The following is a 6685-nucleotide window of genomic DNA, read 5'->3' on the forward strand; positions in this document are numbered from 1 at the left end:
GTAAATTAGCCTGCACCATAATTTTATAGCCTACATACTTTTTAAAATGAGATTTTAGATTAGATTCAGACAACGAACTGCAGTAAAAAGTGTGTCCGAAGAGGGATTTGAACCACCGTCTAAAAATGACGAATAAATTCTATGGCAGCGGTCGATACCACTAGGCCATTGTGGCGATATGACGGTGTGTAGCCTGCTGCTGATATCACCACAGTAGTAATATTCATTTATTAAAATATGAACATATAACAATAACTGGGGCTAGTATGACCTACGCATTTAATCGGTCAGCAATTTCTTGCCAAACCATTGCCCTCGCCTTGTTAATTGCGGCAGTATTGCACTATTTTACATCTTGTTTTTCCGTCTTCATAAAGATCAATAATTCGGAATGCTGCGCAAATGTAGAACCCCTGCAGAGTGGAGTATCTTCATTTCGACAGATCGACTCTTCGGGGCTGTTTATGTCTGCGTGCACGCGCCCATATCGAAGATTTGTAAGCCTGTGTTCCGTGAACACTGATGACACAAGCCTGATCCTCGTTCGAGGAATCACCTGAGGCTTGAATTCCAATCCCGAGTTGCCTGATCGCCTGATTTATTTCAATCGCCGATATACTAATCCATGTTAGTGGAACGGCCCCCAGGAGAATATCGGTGCTGATCAATGCGCAACACAGCAGTGGCTAATAATTCATGTAGCGCAATTGAATAACTTGATCAGTGGGTTAATTTGTCCTAATTGTGCAGGGACAGGGCTTAAAATAGATCCGAAGGGCTTAACATAGATCCGAAGAATCAGGGAGTCTGTGGCAGTTTGCTGTTAGAGTGTTAGAGTCTATGCGAAAGAGACGGATACCGCAAAAGCGTGTTTCCATCTCTGCGTCTCCAAGACGTCACCAGGAACCATGTCGCGTTTGATGTGAATGTGCGAATGGTGCTCTTAGGGTTGAATGGTGCTCTTAGGGTTAGGGTTGTATGGTGCTCTTAGGGTTAGGGTTGAATGGTGCTCTTAGGGTTAGGGTTGAATGGTGCTCTTAGGGTTAGGGTTGAATGGTGCTCTTAGGGTTAGGGTTAGGAATGGTGCTCTTAGGGTTAGGGTTGAATGGTGCTCTTAGGGTTAGGGTTGAATGGTGCTCTTAGGGTTAGGGTTGAATGGTGCTCTTAGGGTTAGGGTTGAATGGTGCTCTTAGACCAGGGTTAGAATGGTGCTCTTAGCGCACGAGTTAGGGCTGGGGTATGCAGCTCTAAAGAAGATCAGCAAGGTGTTGGGGATTCCTGGGTGTAGCCTTCAAACTTATCAAAAACACAACAAGAGAGTGACAGGTAGGCTATGAATAGAGTAGAATAGAACATTTATTATGCCATATATAACCAGTATGAGTTGTATTATTAATATGGATGAAATACCCATAGAATTATGAAGTGCCATTTCATTCAGTGTTTTGTTGTCAGTTTTACATTTTATCAATAAAACTTGACCAGATGAACAGTTAGTGATGGACTATACATTTCATTTTAGTGGCAGAAATTGAGAGAGGACTGGAGTCACGACTACACAGGACTAGGGAGCAGATCAGGCAGGCATACGCAGATGTGGACCCAGATGTGGCGGAATTGCTGAGGGAGGACGCAGATGCAGTCATAAACATTAGCGTTTCTTTTGATGGCACCTGGCAGAAAAGAGGCTTCAGCTCACATTACGGCATCGGGGTGTGCATTGACCTCCTTACAGGACTGGTCATAGACTATGAGGTCTTATCTACATATTGCCATGGTTGTGCCCTAAGTAAGGCTATGGAGCAGGAGTCGGCAAAGAGGATGTGGGCCAGGTCTATGAACCGCCCCCAGGTGCGCTACACTGAGATGCTTTCAGATGGGGATAGTGCAGCGTTCAGGGAGGTGACTGCGCTGAATCCATAGCCTAGGCATGAAATATCAAAATTAGAGTGCATCAATCATGCCCACAAACGGATGGGCACAGCTCTGAGGAAGCTGAGTGCACAGGGGAAGTTAGGAGGGAAAGGTGTGGGGAAGCTAACAGCAAAAAAAATGCAAAACATTGCAAAATTATTACAGGGGGGCCATTATTAATGATCAGGGTAATTTACAGTATATCTCAAAAGTGAGTACACCCTTTAGATTTTTGCAAATATTCTGTCATATCCTTTCAGGGGATAACACTATCTTAATGAAACTTTGATACAACTTAAAGTAGTCAGTGTGCTGCTTGAATAACAGTATAGATTTATTGTCTTTATTGTTACTCAGTACACAGCTGTTAATGTCTAAACAGCTGGCAACAAAAGTGAGTACCCCCCATAGTGAACATGTCTAAATTGTGCCCAAAGTGTCAATATTTTGTGTGACCACCATTGTTATCTAGCACTGCTTTAACCCTCCTGGGCATGGAATTCACCAGAGCTGTACAGGTTGCTTCTGGAATCTTCTTCCACTCCTCCATGACGACATCACGGAGCCCACGGACGTTGGACACCTTGCACTCCTCCACCTTCCTCTTGAGGATGCCCCACATGTGCTCAATTGGGTTTAGGTCTGGAGACATACTTGGCCAGTCCATCACCTTAACCTTCAGCTTCTTCAGCAAGGCCGTTGTCATCTTGGAGGTGTGTTTAGGGTCATTATCATGTTGGAAAACTGCCCTACGGCCCAGTTTCCGAAGAGAGGGGATCATGCTCTGCTGCAGGATGTCACAGTATATATTGGAATTCATGTGTCCCTCAATGAAATGCAGCTCCCCAGTGCCGGCAGCACTCATGCAGCCCTAGACCATGATGCTGCCACCACCATGCTTGACTGTAGGCAAAACACATTTGTCTTGGGACTCCTCACCAGGGTGCCGCCACACACGCCGGACACCATCTGACCCAAACAGGTTTATTTTGGTCTCATCAGACCACAGGACATGGTTCCAGTAACTCATGTTCTTGGATTCATTGTCTTCAGCAAACTGTTTGCGGGCTTTCTTATGCATCGGTTTCAGAAGAGGCTTCTGTCTGGGGCGACGGCCATACAAACCGATTTGATGCAGTGTGCGGCGTATGGTCTGGGCACTGACAGGCTGACATCCCACTTCTGCAACCTCTGCAGCAATGCTGGAAGCACTCGCACGTCTATTTTTGGAAACCAACCTCTGGATATGACGCTGAGCACGTGGACTCAACTTATTTGGTCGACCCTGGCGAGGCCTGTTCCGAGTGGAACCTGTCCTGGAAAACCGCTGTATGATCTTAGCCACTGTGCTGCAACTCATTTTCAGGGTGTTGGCAATCTTCTTATAGCCAAGGCCATCTTTGTGAAGCGCAATAATCCTTTTTTTCAGCCGCTCAGAGAGTTCCTTGCCATGAGGTGCCATGTTGTCCAGCATTCAGAGAGAATTGTGCCCAAAACACCAAATTTAACAGCCCTGCTTATCATTTACACCTGAATCCTTGTAACACTAACGAGTCACATGACACCAGGGCGGGAAAACAACATCATTGGGCACAATTAGGACATGTTCACTATGGGGTGTACTCACTTTTGTTGCCAGCTGTTTAGACATTAACAGCTGTGTACTGAGTAATTTTCAAAGGACAATAAATCTATACTGTTATTCAAGCAGCACACTGACTACTTTAAGTTATATCAAAGTTTCAGTAGGATAGTGTTATCCCCTGAAAGGATATAACAGAATATTTGCAAAAATCTAAAGGGTGTACTCACTTTTGAGATATACTGTAGATAACATGAAAGCAGAGATATGGGCAGGGCTCCTCCACTGTATGTCAACTGATGACAACCCCTTGCACACCAGGTGCAACCCCAACTGGTGTTGGTACAGGAGAGCAGAGGACAACGGGGAAACACCAGAAAGCCACAAAACCCACGCTGGGAACTTCCTGACACGAGAGGTGGGGAAGAAGCTGCTCCCTGTGTACCACAGAATGTCAAGTGACAGCCTGCTGCAACGAATGCAGCATGGAGGCACTCAAAATGCCAACGAGTGCCTCAACTCTGTAATATGGGCGCGGTGCCCAAAAACAGTCTCTGTGGGGAAGAGCAGAGTTGAGGCAGCGAGTATGGCCATCTCCACATTCAATGAAGGTGCCTCTGCCATGTTAGGAGTAATGGAGAAGTTGTGGCTTCAGAGCACAGAGGTTACAATTAATGAAACGAGGAGAACGGATGAGCTCAGAATCTCCAAAGCTGAGGCCATCACATCCGCCAGTAGGAAACGGCGCAAGTGTCTGAGCACTGCAAAAAAAATCTAAAGACATCAGCAGGAAAAGGATGAGGGGCTGACATATGGAGCAGGCATGGACAATTAGGCCTATTTAGTTATCAGTTTTTAGATGTTCTTTATTGTTGTTAATAATAATTAGATTAAATATTGTGTCTGTAAATAGTTTCCAATGAAAAACATTTTACATTTTATAAAGGCCGTTTTCTCAAAATGAGTTTTTTCTCATACTCTGAGCTCCACTTCTGTGAGTAGCCTATGGCTATTTAAAACGTGTAAGTCCCATCGCTGTGTGGGCATGATTCGCGCGCGTGCATGAGAACATTTCGCACTGTTATTTTGGAGACCCCCACAAAGCTCAGCTTATAACTCGAACCCTGGGTCTAGGTCTAGGTGGTGTAGGTCTAGGTGGCCTAGGTGGTCTAGGTGGTCTAGGTCTAGGTGGTCTAGGTTTAGGTGGTCTAGGTCTAGGTGGTCATCTCCCTCCATCACTGTCACTGTTTCTGGAAGGGACACTGAGGGGCGGGCTTTGGGGAGAAGATGGACAAAAGAGCGTGAATTGATTTCCCTCACCATGTTTGCAGGTGGGAAGTGTGTCAATACTCAACATACTGTACAAGATTAGAAGATCAGAAAATACACAGAAATCAGCACAAAATCAATGGCACAAAGGATATTTTTTATTACAAAAATGATCTTAGTAACATTATGAAACTGGCTGCTTTTTCAACGTCAATGCTTTTATCCACACATTAAATAAAATCGGTGGCATGCATTTTTTAAATAGAAGATCTCATAGGATTGTTTCTTTTAACCAACCATGGACCTCTTCCTCCCTCTAAGCCGAACTTCATTCAGCTTTTGGATGACAGCAGGAGACTTCTTAGACGTGCCGGCGTAGCTCTTCAGCAGCTTGTCAAACAGGACCTCAGTGTTGGGGTGAGTGCTCAGAAAGGCCCTCTCCAACACGTACATGTCCACTCCTTTATCCTCGGGCAGGGCGGAGATGTAACTCAACCCAAAGTCTATGAGGACCAGGTCAAACTCTCCCTTCTTGCCATCTGCCTTCAGAAGTATGTTGGATGTGGTTAGGTCTCCGTGGACCACGTCCTCGTCGTGCATTTTGGCCAGGATCTGACCCATCTTTTTAGCCAGCCGGTCCAGGCATTCTTCTGGGTTCTTCTGGGAGAGCTGGATGGAGGCGACATGGTCCCTCACAGTGACGGAGCCCACTATCTCCTCCAGGAAGATGCAGTGGGAGGTGTAGTCCACAAAGTAGACAACTGGTGCAGCTATGCCTGGAGAGAGAGAAGGGATGAAGCATTTACAGGGCTATGAATGAAGAGAGAGAAGGGATAGAGCATTACAGGGCTATGGATGAAGAGAGAGAAGGGATGAAGCATTACAGGGCTATGGAGAGAGAGAGAAGGGATGAAGCATTACAGGGCTATGGAGAAGCATTACAGGGCTATGTCTGAAGAGAGAGAAGGGATAAAGCATTACAGGGCTATGAAGAGAGAGAAGGGATGAAGCATTACAGGGCTATGGATGAAGAGAGAGAAGGGATGAAGCATTACAGGGCTATGGATGAAGAGAGAGAAGGGATAAAGCATTACAGGGCTATGCCTGAAGAGAGAGAAGGGATGAAGCATTACAGGGCTATGCCTGAATGTAGACATCAATAACATTAGTAATGTCACATGTGTGACTGACATGCAATGCAACATGCGGTTTCATGAAGCTAAAGTATGATGTATGATAAACTAGGTGGCTACAGACATGGACACAGTAAGGTGTGTGGCTCTGACAGGTTTAGACATGTTTAATAATCACCTGCTTTTCTGCAACGGAGTATGGAGCGCACCTCTTGGACAGTTCTGCGATGTGTGAGTTTCTCGTCTAAAACAGGATGCCTGTACAACTTTGGGAACCTCTCTTTGACTATTGTTGGCTTGCCCAGAAATGTCCCTCGGTACACTCGCGCTTCGGCTCCTTGTTTGATCAGATTAACTTTTTCGAGAAATTGCGGGAGGGCCATGCTTGCTCTGTTTACCACCAGCTGGCCTTCTTCTTCTGCCCTGTCCGTATATCTGCATATCGGCACAGTGAAACATCATCAGATGCTGCCCCCTACTGGGTCGGAGTGAAACACCAGGATCCCACCACCACTCAGGACGAGACCAAATGTATGAAGGTAGATTTGGGTCAAAACTCGTGAGGTTGTAGATTCGATTTGGGAACTTAAAATAAATATTTGCACTTGTATCTTGAAATTTGCACTAGTAAAATAAATATTTGCACTTGCAGATTCGATTTGAGAACAATAAATATTTTCACTTGTATCTTGACAGTTGCACTCGCAGATTCATGCCTTGAGTTTTGACCCAATTCTTGCGATAAACTTGGGTCAAAACACATTTGAACACTAACCATGAAGCTGAG

The 6685-nt window shown here is 45.4% G+C and overlaps 1 protein-coding gene across 1 annotated transcript; it reads right to left on the reverse strand.

Moving 5' to 3' along the window:
- Positions 1–5049: 5049 nt before the first annotated feature.
- On the reverse strand, positions 5050–6281 carry tp53rk (TP53 regulating kinase; the record flags this gene model as incomplete). Its single annotated transcript, XM_080545863.1, has 2 exons — positions 5050–5541; positions 6077–6281. 2 exons carry the CDS (start codon positions 6279–6281, stop codon positions 5054–5056), a joined length of 693 nt encoding a protein of 230 aa, XP_080401989.1. The 3' UTR covers positions 5050–5053.
- Positions 6282–6685: the final 404 nt, after the last annotated feature.

The sequence above is a fragment of the Nansenia antarctica genome, assembly GCF_963989245.1.
Source record: "Nansenia antarctica genome assembly, chromosome: 15".
Taxonomy (NCBI): domain Eukaryota; kingdom Metazoa; phylum Chordata; class Actinopteri; order Argentiniformes; family Microstomatidae; genus Nansenia; species Nansenia antarctica.